This window comes from Epinephelus fuscoguttatus, linkage group LG16 (assembly GCF_011397635.1).
Source record: "Epinephelus fuscoguttatus linkage group LG16, E.fuscoguttatus.final_Chr_v1".
In the NCBI taxonomy this organism is placed as follows: Eukaryota; Metazoa; Chordata; class Actinopteri; order Perciformes; family Serranidae; genus Epinephelus; species Epinephelus fuscoguttatus.
The window spans coordinates 554,708-574,805 of record NC_064767.1 but is presented as its reverse complement, the minus strand read 5'-3'; the positions used below and the strand labels follow the sequence as shown (position 1 = coordinate 574,805).

General features: G+C 41.0%; 2 protein-coding genes across 2 annotated transcripts; one reads left to right on the top strand and one right to left on the bottom strand.

Annotated features, from left to right (window-relative positions):
* Positions 1-2,799, top strand: LOC125903256 (cystatin-F). Its single transcript, XM_049600060.1, has 4 exons — positions 1-157; positions 1,994-2,172; positions 2,316-2,438; positions 2,602-2,799. The coding sequence occupies exons 1-4, from the start codon at positions 109-111 to the stop codon at positions 2,680-2,682; spliced, it is 432 nt and encodes a 143-aa protein (XP_049456017.1). The 5' UTR covers positions 1-108; the 3' UTR covers positions 2,683-2,799.
* Positions 2,800-3,113: 314 nt separating this feature from the next.
* On the bottom strand, positions 3,114-19,995 carry LOC125903255 (adipocyte plasma membrane associated protein). Its single transcript, XM_049600059.1, has 9 exons — positions 19,694-19,995; positions 17,322-17,438; positions 13,486-13,601; positions 13,297-13,389; positions 10,858-10,974; positions 9,833-10,007; positions 8,771-8,905; positions 5,894-6,086; positions 3,114-5,250 (listed from the first exon to the last, which is right to left on the bottom strand). The coding sequence occupies exons 1-9, from the start codon at positions 19,783-19,785 to the stop codon at positions 5,041-5,043; spliced, it is 1,248 nt and encodes a 415-aa protein (XP_049456016.1). The 5' UTR covers positions 19,786-19,995; the 3' UTR covers positions 3,114-5,040.
* Positions 19,996-20,098: the final 103 nt, after the last annotated feature.

Sequence of the window (20,098 nt, the reverse complement as noted above, 5' to 3'; positions counted from 1 at the left end):
ACCGGTCCTGCAGCAAACATGACAGGTAGTTCACACTGATCTGAGGTCAGAGTGTCGCCGCCTCACAGGAAACACAGACGTGTCCTTACAGAGACACAAACAGAGGACATGATGGGACCGAAGACACTGCTGCTCGTCTCTCTGCTCACCGTCCTGGGTAAAAGACTTCCTGTTTCCTTTCTCAGGGTTTAAAGAGAAGTTTAGAAGATTCTCGTTTCTCACCTGGTCAGGTTTTTAATCAGCTTCTGTCCATCTCAGAGACATAGTGGACAAAGACGGGGACAGTTTTTAGACTGAGACACAACGTTTATTTGTTTAAATAAAACTGATTTTTAGTATTTTTATCTCCATATTTCAGTTTAAGGTGAATTTATTAAAAACAGCTGTTTTAGTTTCTGAAGAAAAACTTTGTTCATGATGAAAAGAAAATTCTGCTGAGTCAAACTCCTCCGTCCCAGAGACAAAGAGACAAAGACACACAGAGACACACAGAGACACAGAGACACACAGAGACACAGAGACACACAGAGACACACAGACACACAGACACAGACACACAGACACAGACACACAGACACACACAGACACACACAGACACACACAGAGACACAGACAGAGACACACACACACAGAGACACACACACACACAGAGACACACACACACACAGACACAGACACACTGAGACACAGAGACACACAGAGACACAGAGACACACAGACACACAGAGACACACAGACACACAGAGAGACACAGAGACACACAGAGACACACAGACACACAGAGAGACACAGACACACAGAGACACACAGACACACAGAGAGACACAGAGACACACAGAGACACACAGAGACACAGAGACACAGACAGAGACACACACACACACAGACACACAGAGACACAGAGACACACACACACAGAGACACACACACACACACAGACACACAGACACACAGAGACACAGAGACACACACACACAGAGATACACAGAGACACAGAGACACACACAGACACACAGAGACACAGAGATACAGACACAGAGACACAGACACACAGAGACAGAGACACACAGACACACACAGACACAGACACACAGAGACACAGACACAGAGACACACAGAGACACAGACACACACACACACACACAGAGACACACAGAGACACAGACACACAGAGACACAGACACACAGAGACACAGACACAGAGACACACAGAGACACAGACACACAGAGACACAGACACACAGAGACACAGACACACAGACACACAGAGACACAGACACACACACACACACACACAGACACACAGAGACACAGAGACACACAGACACACTGAGACACACAGAGACACAGACACACAGAGACACAGAGACACACAGACACACAGAGACACAGACACACAGACACACTGAGACACACAGAGACACAGACACACAGACACACTGAGACACACAGACACACAGACACACTGAGACACACAGAGACACAGACACACACAGACACACAGAGACACAGAGACACACACAGAGACACACACACACACAGACACACACACAGACACCACCCTCTCTCTTGGGGCGGCAGTAGCTCAGTCCATAGGGACTTGGGTTGGGAACCGGAGGGTCGCCTGTTCGAGTCCCCGTCCGGACCAAAATATGGAGCGTGGACTGGTGGCTGGAGAGGTGCCAGTTCACCTCTTGGGCACTGCCGAGGTGCCCTTGAGCAAGGCACCGAACCCCCCAACTGCTCGGGGCGCCTGACCAAAGGGCAGCCCCCTCACTCTGACATCTCTCCACTTTGTGCATGTATAGGTCCTGTTTGTGCATGTGTGTGTCTTTCAGACCTGTGTGTAACTGACAAGCAAGAGTGAAAACATTGAATTTCCCCTCAGGGGGATTAATAAAGGAAATAAACAAACACAGCCACAGACTGTACACATGTTGGCACCTTGTTCAGGTCTCTGTCCATCTGTGTCTGTCCTCCTCTTCCTCTGCAGCTGTGACGTCAGCAGAGGGCAGCCAAGATGGCGGCCCCATGGTTGGAACATGGCGGGATATCAGCAAGATGGACCCGGGCCCTCTGCAGGCCGTGGACAGCGCCGTCTCCTTCTACAACAACATGTCAAATGACATCTTCATCTTCAAACCCCTCAGCATCACCAGAGCACAGATGAAGGTACGACACAGGAAACGCATCATTTCTGTGGGGTCAAAGGTCAAAGGCAGGTCAACCTAAAATACTCTTACATGATGTCACAGGCTGAATCTGACATGAGGAGATGTGAAGGATTTACAGGAGACAAAAACACTGTGTTTCAGGTCGTTGAGGGAGCTCTGTACGCCGTGGATTTGGACATGACCCGAACCGTCTGCCGTAAACGAGACAACAACAGAGATCTGTCCAACTGTGACGTTCAGCCTGAAGGTGACGACCTGCACCAGGTGACTCAGCAGGACGGGCGGGGACAGTTTGACTCTTTGCTTCTCAGTTAGATGACATCATGTGCTGGACTACTTCCTGGAGTCTTGTTAAACCACAACACGTCTGTGACGCTGTGTTCAGAGGGTTTGTGGTTAAAATTCTACTTCCTGTTGTGTCTTTCAGACGTTTCAGTGTCACACAGAGGTCTGGGTGATTCCCTGGGAGAACAAGACCATGGTCAGACAATTCACCTGTTCATCCTGAAACCACCGGCTGCGTCCCACCTTCATCCTCCATCATCCTCACCTGCTGCTCTCCGTCTCCGCTCACCTGTCAAACTCAACTCTGCACTGAAAAATAAAACCAACATTTTTAACTGAACTTTTCCTGCAGATTTATTTCCTGTACAAAAACACTCAGTGACGCAGTGAAGAAGAAACTGCGTCCTCTTTAATCTGTGGTTGTGTTGAGTGCAGACGCCACCTGCTGGTCACAGTCATGAACAGCAGCCACGTGTCTCGTGTGTTCAAACTGTCACAGAAATGTTTATTAGGAAAGAGCTAACAGCTCATAACATGTGAGATCATCACAAGAACTTTGACTTTAACCTACAGATGAACTCTGACGTCACTGAGGTAAAAAGGAAAACAAACAGGTGTTACGAAGGTTAAAGGAATATTTAGAGAACAAATGAACAGATTTCATGATTTGTTTTTATTGAAAGGAAGCTGAAAAGCTGCAGAACAGGTTCAAACACAACTGAAGGAAAAGAGTTGACAGAGAGAAATCAGTCCGTCGTCAGCGACGAGCCAGGAAGCTAAAAATACACATCAAAACTACTGTGAAAGAAACGTGTTTCTGCCGTCACGTTTTAAATGTTTAAAACAGAATTAAACATCTTCGTGCAAATAAAGATCCTGGTCACAGATTTAAATTTGAACATTTGGCACCTCATTTCAAAAACAAAGAAAATGTCAAAACAACAAACACGATCAGAAAAATTCGTTTCTCAAAGTAAAGCAGCTGAATCATCAGCGAGCTCTGCTAGCTGTGTTAGCTAACGCTAGCAGCCAGAAACAAACAGCTATGATTTATTGTCCGTTAACTGTCCGATAATTTAAACAGAGGACACGTTATCCTGCCGTGGTCCTTCTAAAATGAGCAGTGGTTGAAGTTGCACTATTTTATTATGATTGGGGAGTTGATACGCGGATGCTAGCTAGTTGAAATGTTGACTCCTCGCACTGCTGTTAAGTGATTGGCTGAATTAAAAACTGGTAAGGGTTTGACTGACAGGAGACTGTGACTGACAGATACCCCGTCTTCTCGAGCTTGCGCATGTGCATGTCTCATACAGTGGCTCTGGAACTCTGCAGGGGGACGATGTTGGTAAAGTCGTGTTGGGCGTGATGACGTTCTGTAGTCTCATTTAGACACCGGTTAAAAACACATTAAGCTGTAAACTGACAGTGGGGTCTCAACTGGTGTTAACCACAGTCCTTATTTCACACATCTCCAAAAACACACTGACTTTGAGACAAGGAAACAGGAAGTGCTAACATGCTAACTCATTCCTGCAGGGCTCTATCACCATGCTAACTTTCCAACATGCTAAAATTTATACATAACACCTTCTGACTCGTAATTAGCTTTTACATCCAAGTTGTTTTTACAACTGAGAATCTATCTTTGACTTGGTGTTCATTAATAAAGAAATTTCAGGAAAACCGAACAAACATGGACGCTTTACGTCAACCAAAAGTGTCATTCAAAGTAATAAAACTCAGGCTTAATATTTCTGTCGCTGCTTTACAAACAGTCGAGGGTGAACACGCAGCACGATGTTATGACAGCCTGACAGTTTTTACTGATTTGAAATAATGGTAAAATTATTTCTTTTACTACAGGCACAAACTTTGATGCTATCTGTTGGCACAGGCTAGCTAACATACTACGGTGAGAAATGGCAGCTAGTAGCAGTAACAGTGCTATCCAAGCCAGTTAGCTCTGTAGGTTAGCGCAGACTGGGAGCCCAAAACATTAACAGGTAAACAAACGCTGATGTTGGAAGTTCATCCCGTCTGCCTGCAGGTTTATGACCAAATCAGCTGTTAAATGTCTGAGGAGACGCCAAGCGAAAACCAAAACTGGATAAATTAAGATTTAAATTAGGAAGTCAACAAAATCACGTTTCGGAAATTTGATGTCAGTTATCAGAACCTGATTTTAAACTCTGAGCTACAGACACATTTAGTACCAAAGAAGATATAAAATTTCCATACCCAGCCTGATCACGCTCCATGATGTCCGCAAAAGTCTAACACAAACATGATGTCAGACTGTCACTATGGTTACCAGGCCGTCCTATCGGCAGCGTCCCTTGGGTTCACCTTCTGGAGACACAGTGTTTGAATTTCAGGGTAATTTCTCATGTGTGTCGAGAACTTTAACCAGACTGACCGCCGCCCGAGTCTGACAACACACCTGTGACAGGTTTTCATTTACCTCCTGGTGCATCATGACATCACTGTTAAAGAAGAACACCACGTCGCAGTTTCAGACTTCTTACTAAGTCACACATGTCCGTCTGTACATCCATCAGTCAATTGGTCTTTATTGTCTTTAAACCTTGCGCAGGTCAAGTTTGGCAATGTACGGCGAGCGGAAGGAGCCGATGTACAGGCTCCCATCATGTTCGTGGACTTCACTGACATAAGCCGCCACCAGGCCGTTGGGGTCGTGGAAGCTCCGTGTGCAGACGCCACCTTCATGGAGCTCCGCCACCAGGCTGTACCGAGGGACGAACTTCACCAGGACGTCCTGACTGAAGAGCTGCAGAGGAGGGAGGAGGGAAGGGAGGAAGGAGATAGGAAGGCAGGATGAAGGTTACAAAGACGGAAAGAAGGTTATTACATCACAGGATCTGAAAATCAAACTCTGCAGAACCTTCTTGGTTTGTTCAGATTTCCTGGTCTGAAAAGTGTCGGATGTAAAAACTGCAGGACTCCTGGAAAACATTTACAGCCTCTCAAAGCGCCGCCTCCACGAGACGACAGACAGCCAATCAGACGACAGGACATTCAAGACTGTTGTTTCTTATGATGAACACAGTTATCGTCTCTCCAAGGACACATGCAGGTTATGACACCTGCGGGTCACTATTGTTTTTAACAGGGCACCTGAGAATTTTTAATGTCACTAAGAGGACACCTACAGGTTGTTATCATCTCTACGAGGACACCTACAGGTTGTTATTGTCTCTACGAGGACACCTACAGGTTGTTATTGTCTCTTTGAACATAGCTCATCTACACTGATCGGTGCTTCACACTGACTGGCTGATCTGGAGACCAGCGTCTCCTGAACAAAGACATAAAAACTTTCTGGGTCCTGAAAGTTTCCCTGAAGGTCCAGGAGCAGCTGGACCTGGACCTGGTCTGTCTCTGTCTCTGTCTCTGTCGCTGTGTCTTTTCACCTTGAAGATGAGTTTCTTGATCCAGGGTCTCTGGGACAGGAAGTCCAGCATGGAGAAGCCGGGGTTGGGCCGCACCGCCGACATGGCCACCCAGTAACCTCCGGTCGAGCTCGGGCGGATGTTGTCAGGGAAACCAGGCAGGTTGTCGATGAACGTGTCCATCCCACCTTTGTTCAGACCGGCAACGTGGACTCTGATACAGAAACACAAAGACGTGTCCTCTGAGACGAACAGTGAGGACACAACAGCTCCAGTCTGTCCTCACACAGTCTGACTGGTGACCAGAAATAATATTAAATAATATAAAATATGTCATCAGCAGTTTAAAAGTGCTTCATGGTGGAACTGTTTATTTTATATTGAGCGTATTTATCAACCAACTCTTTACTTTGTCTAATTTTATTTATATTGTATTTAACAAATCACCTTTCATCTTCTTTTGTTTGTATTTTTACTATTTTCTTAAATGTTGTTATTTTATCTTATTTGTTGATTTATTTTTCTGTATAAACAGATAATAAAAACAACACAGTTAAACAGCTGTAAGAATGTCCTCATATCTGTTTACACCTACGCTGATGTGTTTTATATAAACCAGGTATATATAGTGAACACAGAGCCTGGACAGGTCGGGGTTAAATATTAAAACATATTTATACAGTCAAACAGTTCAAACTGTCTCTGTCACAGCAGGCAGGATGAAAATAAGCTGACGAGTCCACTACACCTCCCACTGAACCACCCACACACACACACACACACACACACACACCCACACACACACACACACACACACACTTCATGTGGGTAGAACCAGGCCGGCAGCTCGTTTCTGTGGCAACAAAGAGAGCCGACATCTTCATCTATCACAGAGATCGTTACATAACTTTCATCATATATACTGTTGATTGACATTTGTAATATATATAACATCATGTGACCTTTAGCACAGGACCACATCATTTTCATCATCTGTATATACAGATATATATGTAGCCAAGTGGAAATAAGAGTTCACACTAAAGCCACTAGATGGCACTGTGCCCCAGACTGTGAGGTGTTCTATAGGAGATCGCGTGAGAGAGTGAGAATCGCGGACCAGAAACAGGAAGTGATGAGCAGCATCCGCTTGGAGAGAGAGACTCACCTGTTCACCAGAAGGGATATTTGTTGTTTTTCGAGTGGGTAAATATGTTTAGAATGTTACTTTCTGTATGAAACGCTTGACAGATGATCACTTTTGAGATCGTATAGAAGTGTAACATGTAATGTTTACCGCAGATAGCGACGTAGTCATTCGGATGTTTACAGATTTTGAGTACATGTGCTTGGTCGCGGAGTAAGTAATTAAGATGTCAGGTTAACACATGCTGAAAGTATTGTTAATTCAGTTTACAGAGTTACATTTTGCTATTGTTCATGCTGGAAAACTTTCACTAGTTGTGCACTTTTACTGAAAATGATGTTTATTTTCGTGTGTAGAGCTGCATGAGTTTGACGGCCTGTCGCCACATGATGTGGATCTGAGTTAGTACAGAGATAAAGTGTTGTAAGTATATTAATGGGCTGTATGATTTCATTTCATATTAATGTACTAATGTTTCATATTCTGTGGAAATAACTGTATGTGAATTTTGTTTATTTCTTTTATTTTGTTTAGCAGAAGAGCTACCGCTACAGTTGTTCATGCATTTTCATGCATTCTCATGTATTTTCGTGTATTTACATAAAGTTGTTCATGAGTTGTTAATGCACTGGCATTAATGCACTTTGAGTCAGAAACGTTGTGTACCGAGATAGGTGAAATCCTTTGAGTTTTGAAGAGTAAGATATTACTTGAAGTGAGGCTCTTCATGCCTGAAGATGTCCATTTTTGTTTGTGAATGAAATCTTTGTTAACCCTAAACCAAATTGAACTTTCCAAGATAATTTAATACTACTCTCTTTTTTTTTTAAAGAGTATTCGGAGAAATAAAGATCCCGTAAATTAGTTTGTGTCCTGGGTTATTTTAAATTTGACCAGGCTAAATATATATACACACATACACACACACACACACACATACATATAGATAGATCAATATAGATCAGATAGATTTAAATAACCCTTTGTCAGATACTACGGAAGCGCATTGCATTCACTGGATAAAAAAATTAGACACCTTATCTCGTAATTACGAGATCCTTATCTACACATATAGTAATTATAATTTCTATTTTTATTTCATCATGTGAAGCAGTTTGAATCAGGCTGTAACTTGAGCTGTCACACCTGAGCTGTCACACCTGAGCTGTTATACCTGAGCTGTCACACCTGAGCTGACACACCTGAGCTGACACACCTGAGCTGTCACACCTGAGCTGTCACACCTGAGCTGTTACAACTAAGCTGTCACACCTGAGCTGTCACACCTGAGCTGTTACAACTAAGCTGTTACACCTGAGCTGTCACACCTGAGCTGTCACACCTGAGCTGTCACACCTGAGCTGTCACACCTGAGCTGTCACACCTGAGCTGTCACACCTGAGCTGTTACAACTAAGCTGTCACACCTGAGCTGTCACACCTGAGCTGTTACAACTAAGCTGTCACACCTGAGCTGTTACACCTGAGCTATCACACCTGAGCTGACACACCTGAGCTGTTACAACTAAGCTGTTACACCTGAGCTGTCACACCTGAGCTGTCACACCTGAGCTGACACCTGCTGACTCCAGGTCACATGCTTACAATAAGCTGGTTTTGTTTCATCTGAATTTAGAAGAATACATGTGTTTATTCTGCCGACTGTTGAATTAACAGAATAATAAAACTTGGAGCCATGTGCAGACAGGTGGTTCAGTCAGGTCCAGGTGGATCAGGATCAGGTGTGTTTACCTGCGTATCCGAGCCATGGTGGTCTCGGCCACCAGCACCGACTCCTCGTCAGGCAGTAGGTGGAGCCCGTTTGGGAATCGAAGGTTCTCCATCACCACCGTCAGCTCCCGGCTCTCCGTGTCGTACTCCAACACTCTGACAGGAAACAACACACAACAACTCAGCAAGGCTTTTATTGTGAAACACCTACAGGAAGTGGTCAAGTTCTTCAGCAGCGATTCACAAACTGTGTCCGGATTTAAACTGTTCATTAATGCTATTATTGATTCATTATGAAAAAAATGTGATATTTAAAAAAACAAACCCACAGTGGATTCTGGACTTTTATCATGTTTAAATTAAATCAGTGAATCCGTTGATTTAATTTAAACATGATTAGAACTTGAATAATTAAATTTAAATTCAACTAATGAATAATAAAATATAATTACTTCTTAATTTATCATTTGTATCTCTCAGTCATAATAACAAAAACAGAATAAGAAAAAAATATATGTAAAAGCTTTTTTTAAAATAAATAAATAATATCATGAAAATAAATAAATAAAAAAGTGAAAAACAACACGGTGGATTCCAAAATTATTCTTTTTTTACTTTTGTTTGAATATCATCAATTGATCTGTCCATGATTTTTCTAAATATCAGTGTAATTTATTTGATAAATTATATTTGAATTCAACTACTGCAAAATAAAATTAAAATGAATTTATCATTTTGTACCTTTTGGCTATAAAGACCAAAGATTTTTCAAAATACTAAATATATATAATGAATAATAATACTCATTACATACTTTGAGAATAAAACTAAAATAAATATTTACGTATTTTATTTCTGTCTTCGATTATTCTACATTTTCTTCCATATATGGGTGTGGAAACAGATATTATAATAAATTAATGGAGACAGCAGGTAAACATGCAGGAAGTGTTTCTACCATCAACAAATTAAAACAGGAAGTACTCAGTGAAATATGATTGGATCTAAAGCAAAGCCTCTGGTGTCTCTAACAAAGGCCCCGCCTGTCGGAGAGGTTACGGTGAGTCATGGCGTTAATCGTACCGTCCGTCGGCCGTGGCCTCCATGATGAGGTTCAGGTAGTCTCTGCGCTGCCACCTGCTGCTGGAGTCGGTGAAGTACACCTTCTTCCCGTCCTGCGTCACCGCCACGTCGTTGATGAATGACAGCTTCCTGCCGGCAACCACCTGACCACCCGTCACCAACCGAGTCGCTTCACCTACACAGGAAACCACCACAGAGAGGGCACACGTGTCACAAACATCCAGAGGTAGGATCTGATTACATGTACACACACACACAAACAAACACACAAACAAACAAACAAGCCCAGAAAAACAATATCCAAACTAGAATCACTGCCTCGCTGCTGGATGCCTCTACGAACCAGCACAGTTACAGTTTACAGCCATGTCTGACACCAAATTTTAATCAGTTCATCACTGAGTCCAAATGGACGTTTGTGCCAAATTTTAAGAGATGCCCCCAAGGTGCTATTGGGATATTGTGTTCACAAAATGAGATGGGTGCAAGGTCACAGTGACCTCTGACCAACAAATTCTAATCCTTCCTTCTTGAGTCCAAGTGGCCGTTTGTGCCAAATTTGAGGAACTTCCGTTAAGACTTTTGTAAAATGTTGTGTTCACATCAATGAGATAGACACAAGGTCACAGTGACTTCTAACCACCAAAATGGACGTTTGTGCCAAATTTTAAGAGATGCCCCCAAGGTGCTCTTGGGATATTGCATTCACAAAATGAGATGGACGCAAGGTCACAGTGACCTCTGGCCACAACCTTCTTGACATATTTCATTCATGTAAATGAGACCCAAGCAAGATCACAGTGACCTTTAACCATTAAAATCTAATCAGTTTATCGTTGACTCTCACGTGGACGTAACTTAAATTTTTGCTGTTCTGAAATGTTTAATTTGATTTTTGTTGCTGTTGATATTGTTTTCATTATAATATTTTATCTTTTCATACGTCGAGTCCTGACGTTTATTTTCTGACCTTTATATTCGTCTTGTTTTATTACTTGTGTGTGTGTGTGTGTGTGGTCTCTGACCTGTGGTGGGGTTGACCTCAAACACTCCCAGGTAGGCGTCGGCCACAATCAGAGTCCCGTTGGGTCCCACCTTGATCCCCAGTGGCCTCCCACAGGTGGGCTCATCCTCTCTGGAGCCTGTAATGGAGTCATCATCACCATGTCTGACTCACACGTTCACCAAGAGTCCTCATACATTCATCTCAAACTTCATGCTCACACAGCAGGAAACTGTAAGAGCTTCATATGAAAAATTAAATGTACATTAGATCCTCTATTGTCAGGCTGAGAACCAGACGGACACACAGACAGACACACACACAGACACACAGACAGACAGACACACACACAGACACACAGACACACAGACAGACACACAGACAGACAGACAGACACACAGACAGACACACACACAGACACACAGACACACAGACAGACAGACACACACACAGACAGACACACAGACAGACAGACAGACAGACACACAGACAGACACACAGACAGACACACACACACAGACAGACAGACACACAGACAGACACACAGACAGACAGACAGACAGACAGACACACAGACAGACAGACAGACAAACACACAGACAGACACACACAGACAGACAGACAGACAGACAGACAGACACACAGACAGACACACAGACAGACAGACACACAGACACACACACAGACACACAGACAGACAGACACACACACACACACAGACACACAGACAGACAGACAGACACACAGACAGACACACAGACACACACACAGACAGACAGACACACAGACAGACACACAGACACACAGACAGACAGACAGTATCATCCTGAGACAATAACCAAACTCTGTTTATTTAATACTGAGATATTGAAATAATAATAATTACTGGCAGATTTTAATGTTGAATCACTGAAGTCATGTGTCAGTGAAATGTTTTTGCTAATAATTTGTCAGATTCATGTTCAAGTGTATTTTCACACATATTCTCATTGAAAAACAAAAAAGATCTTCAAACTGTCAGTTTTTACATTTCTTATGTTTTAATGCTGAAACCTGACGACGCAGTGAATCTGAAACCGAACGAAGGATTTCTGGGGTTAAACTGTCCCAGACCAACAGTTAGTCGTTATCAGTCAGCTTCCTGTTTGAAGAACCGCCAAAATAAGTTCCTCCTAATCGTCTAACTGACCGTTGAGTTGTTAATGTGACACAGCTGCACACAGAGCAAACACTGCACTCACTTCCTGTTTCACAATAAAAGAACCTGTGTTGTAGTGTTCTGTGATTTGAAATGAAACGGACGGACTGTTGGGGTGAGACAGCCAGACTGAGGTGAGACAGCCAGACTGAGGTGAGACAGTGTGTGTTTACAGGACGTGGTGTTCTCAGTCTGTGTGTTTAGTGTTGAAACAGTGAACAGGAAGTAGACGGTTGGAGCAGCGTCATCGTGTCACAGATTGATTTCTCACAGTGTCCACATGAGATGAGGTCAAAGGTCACTGAGGGACATTTTATCTTCAGCTAAAGATAAATTGAAAAAACAACACTAAACTAAATTGAAAATTACAATAAAAACTAAACAAAATTAACCCAGTCAAACTAAATTAAATTGAATTGAACCAAAAACTAAACATAAAACTAAACTAAACTAAACTTGAACCTGAACTAAACTAAACTAAACTAAACTAAACTAAACTAAACGAGAACCTGAACTAAACTAAACCAAACTAAACTAGAACCTGAACTAAACTAAACTTGAACCTGAACCTGAACTAAACTAAACTAGAACCGGAACTAAACTGAACTAAACTAAACTAAACTAAACTAGAACCTGAACTAAACTAAACTAAACCAAACTAAACAAGAACCTGAAATGAACTAAACTAAACCAAACTAAACTAGAACCTGAAATGAACTAAACTAAACTAAACTAAACAAGAACCTGAAATGAACTAAACTAAACTAGAACCGGAACTAAACTGAACTAAACTAAACTAAACTAAACTAAACTAAACTAAACTAGAACCTGAACTAAACTAAACTAAACCAAACTAAACTAGAACCTGAAATGAACTAAACTAAACTAAACTAAACTAAACAAGAACCTGAAATGAACTAAACTAAACTAAACTAAACTAAACTAAACTAAACTAAACAAGAACCTGAAATGAACTAAACTAAACCAAACTAAACTAGAACCTGAACCAAACTAAACTTGAACCTGAACTAAACTAAACTAAACTAAACTAAACTAAACTAAACTAAACTAAACTACACTAAACTAGAACCTGAACTAAACTACACTAAACTAGAACCTGGACTAAACTACACTAAACTAGAACCTGGACTAAACTAAACTAAACTAGAACCTGAACTAAAACAAAAAGATTAAGATTAACTAGATTAAACTAATTTAACTTAATAACTAAATTAACTTATTTAGACTCAACATTTATCTCACCACAGGGAAGTTTTCCGAGTCTCGTCACCGTGTGAATTCTTCGACCGACCAGCTTCACGATTTTCCCATCAGCTGTTCCAGCGAACAAAACGTCTGCGGACAGAAGAGACAAACACGTGTCAGCTCTCAGTCTTCTTCATCGTCTTCATCGTCCAGCTGTGACAGGAGGTCAAACTAAACTACGCTGACCTCCGATGTTGGCGATGGACTCAGGTCCGATGATCTGGTCCTCGAACAGTCTCTGGGCCTCTCTGAGCTTCAGGTTCGGCTCCCAGCAGCCCTTCATCAGTGGAGGCTCCTTCAGACTGCAGCAACACAAAACAACCAGCAGGAGGCGTTTCAATATATACACCACTTTACGACTTTAAGGTGTTAGCACCGCTGTTAGAGATACAAAAATATGAATTCATTCATTTTTAATCCTATGAGAAACAAGTCCAAATTTTTTGTCTTTATTCACTGAATATGATGAGAAGTTTCTGTAAAAAAAAAAAAAAATAATCAAAATATCAGAACTTTATTATGGAAAATCTTTTTATCAAATTTACAGCTACATTCTAAATAACAACTTAATATTGTTTCTGGAAATATTACACACAAATTTTTTTAAAATACTTTCTCTATAAAATAATGCAACTTTATTTTCAAAATATTATGATTTTACATATATATATATATGCAACTTTATTGTCAAATGTTACTATTACAACTTTATTGTTAAAAAACAACTTTTTTCCCCTAATATTGTATTCTTCTTAAAATATAACATTTTACAAAAAAGTTTTAGAAATAATGTGATTTTATTTTTTAAATATTACATATTTTAAATAATATAATACTAAAACTTATGTATGTTAATTCTTAAAATATTAAATATTATTTTCAAAATATGTTTATATTTTATACATATATATTGTATTTTTTAAAAACATTTTTCTATAAATAATGCAATTTTATTTCCAAATTAATGAATTTTCTTTCAAGTTAAAAACATGATTCTAAACACTTTTTTAAATATTACTATATTTTCTTTGAATATTTTCTAAAAAACACACACTGCATTATACCAAAACACAACTTTTTAAAAAAGTACTGTGATATTTCATCATCCAAATAGTACTCTCATAATATTAAAACTTATGTGCGTTTATTCTTAAAATATTATTATTTTTTGTTACAAATAAACAACTTTTCTCTCAAATTTAATATTTTTTTCTAAATACTTTTACATTGAAATATTACAACTTTTTTCTCTACATATTGCATTCCTCTAAAAATTTTAAAATTTTCAAAACTTTTTTTTTTTTTTTTGGAAATAATGTGATTTTATTCTGAAAATAAGACATAATTTAAATATTACTCTTGCCTTGCCTATTACAACCTGTTTTGAAAATATAACTTTTTTAGAGGTACATTAGTCCTTAAAATATTACAACTTTATGTTTAAATAAATAAAACCTTAATCATAAAATGATTCTCCTCCCAATCGTGGTCTCTGTCTGATATCTCAGTCAAGAGCTGACACTTGAAATCTTGACGTGTTTCATCCTGTTTGACACAAAGTGACTCGAGTTTTCTTTACTGATACTGGCACCTGTCGCCTGATCATTCCTGACACAGGATGATTTGTCTTTGCTGTGTAATAACTGTATTGTGAAATGATGAAGTTGTGTGTCCAAACTGACTCTCAGACGTTTGTTAGAACTTCCTCTGATAAATCATTAACCAGGAGAGTCAGCAGATGTTCAGATATCTGCAGCAGAGAGTTGAAATGTTCACAGTCAGCCATCAGAGACTCATCAGAGTGAGCTCGCTCCGACAGACGACCGACTGAAGAACCACAGAGACGTTACAGTCATGTCGACAAAGATTCATCTGATGTGAAATTATTACCACAAACACATCTGGGACTCCATGTCTCAACATTTCAGCAGGATGATGTAAGAGGAAGTCAAGTTTACATCACAGACATGGTTTCCATGATAATTCTGCAGGATGAACCACCTGATGGATTATTATTTATAGAACAATCATTAATAAACATATTGAATATGGACATGTTCAGACGTTATAGTGGTTACAGCCTCCAGGATCATCTGAACCACATAAAACTCTACATTTAAAACATCAGCTTGATTTGTTCTGTTGTTGTGAGGTCACAATTAGGGGGCGGGGTCAGCGAGGGGGAAACAGTCGTCTCCTGCTGTAGAGTAAAGTTTTTAAACTGACAGGAGAGTCACTATCACATTTACTTTAGATATTATTAATCCAACTCACCATAATATCACAACTCTTCAGTCATTAATGCTATGATGTCATCGACTGCCATCATGTTTTAGTTTGAGTTTGGAACCAGCAGTAAGCCTTCAGACATGGTACCTAGACCCTCGGTGTGTTCAGACAGTCCTCTTAAATGTGGGCGGGGTTGTTGTCACTCACTGCTCCGTCCAGCACTCGCTGTATTTCCTCATCAGCGGTGACACAGATGGAAGTCTGCACCTGGTTTATCGTCCACAGAACGAGGCTGCACGCCCACATTTTCACAACAAAATAGAACAGGCTGCAGTGAGAGTCTCTCTCCATGGGATATTTCAAAATAGCAGCTTTGTGCATTTAGTCCTTCTCAGGCAAGCTCAGGGGTTTAGTGTTGCTGTAGCCCACATATCCAAAAAATATTATTAAGATGTCCAAAATTGTTTTTATAAAATGTCTGAGAACAAAAAAGTCAATTAAATGTGTGAAAAATATTTTTAAATGTCCAAAAATGTTAATGAAATGAAAAAGCAGCACTAACGTTACTCAACGCCTGTAACCTATATTCTAACGATGTGCTATGACGTTATTGTTATATTTCGAACCTCACTGACTTCAGATCCTTTAAGGCTCACAACTTTACCAACAGCTGAACAATCTGAGACTGTTTGGATAAAGAGGAAGATCCTTTTTATTTGAACAGAAAGTCCTGAAATCACCAAACCCACCAGACTCCATTTAAATAACCAGTCATGTTAGTGTGTACTGAGGCGGCACGTTGTCACATCTAACTGGTGAATTAAGGGTAATTTAAACCAAACCAGAGCTGGTGACTGTTGGAACAGTGGAGAGATGAACTGAGATGGTTTCTTCTTTTTGTTTTAAAGATTATTTTTGTGGGCTTTTTGCCTTTAATGGACAGGACAGTGAGTGAGGGGAGACAGAGAGAGAGAGAGAGAGAGAGAGAGAGAGGGACTGACACGCAGCAAAGGGTCGCAGGCCAGACTCAAACCCGCAACCACTGCAGCGAGGCAATGCCTCTGTACATGGGGCGCCAACACTATCCACTACGCTACCGACGCCCCCTGAGATGGTTTCTGTGAGTTTTATTTTGTTTCTGTCGTCTGTGCATAAAGTGTGTTTAATGATGATAAAATGATTATTTAAATGCAGTCTGGTGGGTTTGGTGATGGTGATTTCGGTGCTGTTTCTGGTTAAAAAAATAACCTATTTCTCTCTCAGTACTGGAGCAATTTCAAAAACTGCTGTTCCCATCAGTCAGAGACACAAAACACAGGAGAAAAGAGTCCAAGTTGAAAAACTGCCCTTAATTGTGGATGTTGAAGTTCATGTGACGTGCAGAAAGCCACACATCGACTCGACTTATTTCTTATCTCAATTTTCATTCACTTAATATCTGGTGTTTATTTTGTGACCCCGTCCCGCTGACACATCTGACGAATGACAGGAGAGAATGCTGTCCTGACTTTGCTGGAATATTTTGGTTCACTTGATGTTTTTGTGAGTAAAAAGAAGCTGAACCAAAGTTTACTGACAGCTGCTTCACCTGAAATAAAAACACATCCGCTAACATCGGAAAAATGTAAAACATTTTAAAAGAGAAGAATTTCACGCAGCAGGCAGCAGATAGTTAATCTGTCGGGTTTAAACTGATCACGTGACCAAACATGTCAGGTCATGTGCAGATGGAGGTTACTAATGCTGCAGTGTTCAAACAAATCAGATGTTCTGCTGTGAGCAGACTGACTCACCTGAACACGTCAGGCTGGATGGGAGACTCCAGGATGAGGATGATGAACAGGAGAGGAAGAAGCAGGAAGCCACCCAGAGAGAGCAGAGTCACCTGGAACACCTTCCCACTGTAGGTGCTGAGAGAGGAGAGAAACAAGGAAACACTTGACACTCTGAATACTGAACACTTTTTTCTCTGGGGCTCCTCAGGGATCAATCCTTGGTCCTCTACTATTTAAACTCTGGGGCTCCTCAGGGTCATTACCTGTGAAGGAGGGGAGGGAAGTGAGCACAGCAGGAGGAGAGTAACAGCTGACGAGGAGCAAGTTGGAGTGATTTAGCGATGTTTTGGTGGTGTTTATTTTGTAAATGACATTTAGGGTTGTAAATAATAGTATTTGAGGTTTTTTTAGAGCTGTTGAGTGTTTTTTGACATGTTTTTGAGTGTTTTCACCATGGTTCGTAGTTTTGCCATCGTTCATCTTTTTTGCAAACGTTCGTGTTTTTACAGTTCATAGACAGTCATAGGCAGTTATAGTTTTGTAAATACTGGAGGAGAAATGTCGAGAAGGTCGACGAGGGACAGGAGAGTCCCGTTGAGATTTGTGGATGAGGAGGATGGACCGGTGGAGACCGGTGTAGTCATCTCAACCACAGTAAGTAATACAGTTTGTATGCACTGGATATGTATTCCCAGCTTTATTACAATAATGATTTTCAATATCCAGTGTAAATTTTCTTACTGGCTCGTTTTAGAATTGAGAATCGTTTTATAATCGAAATTGTTGCCCTTGGAATTGGAATTGAATCAAATCGTGAGCTGCCTAGAGAGTCCCACCCCTACTCCTCAGGGATCAATCCTCAGTCCTCTACTCTTTGAACTTTACTTTATTTACAGAGAGTATCTGAAAGGAGTCGAGTGTTTGGCTGAGTTTCTCTCAGTCAGAGTATTATGATCAATAACGGTACTGATATCAATATATCAATTTAAAAATAACTAATGAGCTGGTAGCTGCTGAGATCTGCAAAGCTATTTAGTTTTATGCTAAGCTAGTTAGCTTCTCCTCCATTGTGAAAAGATTTAGCCAGTGTTGAGAAAAGTACTCAGATCATGTACTTCAGTAAAAGCAGCAATAAAACAATACCACGTTCAGAAATGCACTTAATTACAAAAGTATTATTATTAAAATACTTATGAAGTACCAACGTGTGCAGAGTAATCTGTAATCTGTAATCACTGAGGCACTAATGTGTTGATGAATTTAATATTGTAGCTGGTGAAGGTGGAGCTGATTTTAATGTCAAAAAGAAAGTTCAGAGTGCTCAGAAGGTTCATCTAATCATGTGACGAAGGTGCTCTCTGGTGGGAATGTTGACATCAAAAAAGGGAAATCCAAGGCACTCTTCATTAACTGTGCTGAGGGTTAGGGTTAGCCTTCTTCAGGGTGTAACTGTAACTGTGCTGAGGGTTAGGGTTAGCCTTCTTCAGGGTGTAACTGTAACTGTGCTGAGGGTTAGGGTTAGCCTTCTTCAGGGTGTAACTGTAACTGTGCTGAGGGTTAGGGTTAGCCTTCTTCAGGGTGTAACTGTAACTATGCTGAGGGTTAGGGTTAGCCTTCTTCAGGGTGTAACTGTAACTGTGCTGAGGGTTAGGGTTAGCCTTCTTCAGGGTGTAACTGTAACTATGCTGAGGGTTACACCCCGAAGAAGGCTTTTGTGCCGAAACGCGTGGGCTGTAACCCACTTCCATCATGTTTTAACCTTTTCTAAATGAAACAGCCATTTTTTTTAAATAAAGGCTTTCTATACATTTAAAGAAGAGTGCCTTGGATTTCCCTTTTCTGATTTTAATGTCTTCATCTACTTTATAAACATTATTTATTATTAATTATATCAATTATTATTAGTATTAGTAATCTGAATCTGTAAAGTAACTAAAGTGTCAGATAAATGTAGTGAAGATGAGGAGAGAGCAGAATAATAAAAATACTCAAGTACAAGAACTCCAACTCTGTACTTTAATTCAGTAAGTGAGTAAGTATGTACTCGATTACTTCAGCTGCTGCTTTATTTAATTTAATTTTTAATCAGCCTTCAAGGAGTAATAACTTTAAGTGACGTCGTCAGCTCAGATACTCGGCAGGTAACGAATTTCAACACCGGAAGTCTGTTTCTGAATCAGATCGGTTTTATTTCCTGTTTGCAATCAGCACGTTGTGACCAATAAAGCACACAGAATCACTTCCGGTTGTCTGATCAATAATCAATGAGCCTGAAACATCCGGCTGCTGCCTCACGGTGCTGCTGAGGCGGAACCGGAGACGGTAACGGTCCTGTTCCGCTCGGTGATCGTGTGTTACTGTCCGCCCCGGGTCCCGGTTCCGTTTCTTACCCGGATCCCTTGTAGCGGTGCTCCGGCAGCTCGTCGGTGATGACCTGCGGTCTGTGCACCCGCCGGAACCGGAGCCCCTCCGTCTCATTCATGCTGCTCTCGGACGGTTCACTCGGCTCAACTCGGCTCGGATCGGATCAGGTGTTGGTCTGGAGCTGGAGCGGGTCACCGTGCTGACGTTTAACCCGGGTACAGAGGGACTAAACCCGGACAGAACCCAGTCACCATCCCACCGGGGGTGTTTACACCGAGCCACTGACAGCTTCCGGTGTGGGACTTCAAAATAAAAGACCCCGGTCACACGCATCAGCCAAGAAAAAAAAAAGAGAGAGAGAGAGAGAAAACAATCAAAATAACAAAAAATAAAATATAATAAATATAGATATACAATAAAAACACAGAAAA

What these genes read in the sequence shown, in the direction of transcription:
- LOC125903255 (XM_049600059.1), bottom strand. Translation starts at nt 19,785, where the DNA reads ATGAATGAGACGGAGGGGCTCCGGTTCCGGCGGGTGCACAGACCGCAG. An exon ending in ATCCAGCCTGACGTGTTCAG is followed by an intron (nt 13,602 to 17,321) that starts GTGAGTCAGTCT and finishes GTGTTGCTGCAG; the next exon opens with TCTGAAGGAGCCTCCACTGA. An exon ending in ACTCGGAAAACTTCCCTGTG is followed by an intron (nt 10,975 to 13,296) that starts GTGAGATAAATG and finishes ACTCCATTACAG; the next exon opens with GCTCCAGAGAGGATGAGCCC.
- LOC125903256 (XM_049600060.1), top strand. Translation starts at nt 109, where the DNA reads ATGATGGGACCGAAGACACTGCTGCTCGTCTCTCTGCTCACCGTCCTG. An exon ending in CTCTCTGCTCACCGTCCTGG is followed by an intron (nt 158 to 1,993) that starts GTAAAAGACTTC and finishes CTTCCTCTGCAG; the next exon opens with CTGTGACGTCAGCAGAGGGC. An exon ending in AAGGTGACGACCTGCACCAG is followed by an intron (nt 2,439 to 2,601) that starts GTGACTCAGCAG and finishes TGTGTCTTTCAG; the next exon opens with ACGTTTCAGTGTCACACAGA.